Source organism: Arachis ipaensis, chromosome B10, assembly GCF_000816755.2.
Source record: "Arachis ipaensis cultivar K30076 chromosome B10, Araip1.1, whole genome shotgun sequence".
Lineage (NCBI taxonomy): Eukaryota > Viridiplantae > Streptophyta > Magnoliopsida > Fabales > Fabaceae > Arachis > Arachis ipaensis.
This window is the reverse complement of record NC_029794.2, coordinates 123,361,490-123,363,354: the sequence shown is the minus strand read 5'-3', so window position 1 is coordinate 123,363,354 and position 1,865 is coordinate 123,361,490. Positions and strand designations below refer to the sequence as shown.

Here is a 1,865-nt window from a genome sequence, read left to right as displayed (position 1 = left end):
CACCATCTCAAAGCAGCGGATGGCAGCCTAGCTATTTGGATGAAGTTGTGACAGGGCGACGTCACATCGGTTCAGTAGAGCCATAACAAAAGGTGAGAAGGGAAGATGAACCCCTAGCGTTGTGAACATGGGTTTGTATACCCATAACCAGTCGGCGATCCAGAGAGACGATAAATCTAGCTGGCATACGCGCTCACGATCTCCCGAGACGAAAATATTGTAATTTGCCTCTTCCGGGCCGCCCTCACATAAGGCCTCGGAATTGCGAAAATCTTGAAGTTCCTTTTGGGTTATCCTGGAAGCCGTGCCCATCACATTAGAAGTAACCCAGACATAGTGATTTACACGATTTTGTGCCACTGGTTGTTGTGCCATACCTACAGTAGGAGCACCACTTAAGTCAACTCGGGAAGTCAGAAACTCGGAGAAAATAAAAAAATGGAATTATGTTCTACTATATCACTATACTACGCTAACTTGCATTAGTTTAGGGCCTAAATCCAGGAAAAAATGACACCTATGGTACCCCTCTAAGAACTAGCTAATAATGGCAAGTCTAATCTATGCAAAACAAGAACCAAACAGAAGCCAAAATGAAGCAAAATGCAACAAATGCAACGTATAGCAAACACAATGACAGTAATAACAGAAGCAAGTGCAACAATCGACAATGAAAAAAGGTGTAAAAAATGGACAAAAAAAGTAACAAAAGATCATTTACCAGTAAATAAAGCAGAAGCAAGCGATGGATGGAAGGCAAATATGGGAAAATTCATAGCAGGCAAGAAGGATAATGTGGATTGTGGGATGGTAAAGGCGAGAGGAAGTGAAAAGGTAAAATATGAAATGAAGAAAGTATGAAAATATCGTCAACGGGTTCCCGGGCTAAGAAGGGCCCAACCCGGAAAAGCGTAAGTAATTTGAACGTACCAATCGTAAGCTCCAAGCTTTGCGGCTTGGTATGTTGGGGCACTGTTCCAATCCAGCCCAACAAGGGTCATGGGTCCACTTATGAATCACCGACCTCACCGGGTATTCGACCCGCATCCAGAGGTAACCACATGCCACCTCATATTTCGCTGAGGAGACCTGGATAGCTAGTAGAAGCTTCCAAGCGGACGGGCCCAAAAGAAAGGGCCCACCCGAGCATAGAGTATAAATGGGGAGGGACCTACTCATCCCCAGAGGTACGTCACTTTTTACCCTAATTAGCCGCCTCATTGTACGAGCACTGACTTTAGCATCGGAGTGACCTTGCAGGTGGCCCCACCCGCCGACCCACCGACGATTCAAGCAACATTTCTTCTCGAGGAGCTCGCGTTCAAGTCCAAATCTCCCCTCATACAACCAGTAACTCCAGACCCGAAACCATCCGAACCGCCATTCACCCGAACAACTGAACAAAAACAATCTTATATCTAGCATTTGAACCATCCAATGTTATATATATATTAACATATATTCTTTATAAATAATTACTAATTTAACAAATTTTTATCATATAATGTTCCATGTATATAATAATTGTACTAGTTTTTTTTTACCAAAAATAGAGAGACTCGAACCCGTAACTTCTAAATGAGTAAAAAAAGATTATGTCATTTGAGTTATAACTCATTGACAACAGTAATTGTACTAGTTAATTGCAAATTAGTAGAAGATTACATTATTGTTAGATTCCTCGTCATATCTCCAAATATGTTAATAGCGAGTTAACGGTAAAAATTACATATATTTAACAATTCTATGCGTAAAATTTGTATGGTTTTCGAATAATCATAGTTCTAAAAATTGGAGTAAAATAACTGATTTAATTAGGTCAACTAAAAATTATCTACTAAATCAATTTAATTTAAAATAAAAAT

The 1,865-nt window shown here is 40.1% G+C and overlaps 1 protein-coding gene across 1 annotated transcript in view; it reads left to right on the top strand.

The window, feature by feature from the left end:
* The window catches only part of LOC107621489, a 7,692-nt gene continuing 6,460 nt past the window's right edge, over positions 634 to 1,865 (top strand). Inside the window, exons 1-2 of the mRNA XM_016323503.1 lie at positions 634 to 834; positions 1,261 to 1,325. Of these exons, the coding sequence (XP_016178989.1) occupies positions 634 to 834; positions 1,261 to 1,325 (266 nt within the window). The remainder of the gene's footprint in view (positions 835 to 1,260; positions 1,326 to 1,865) is intronic.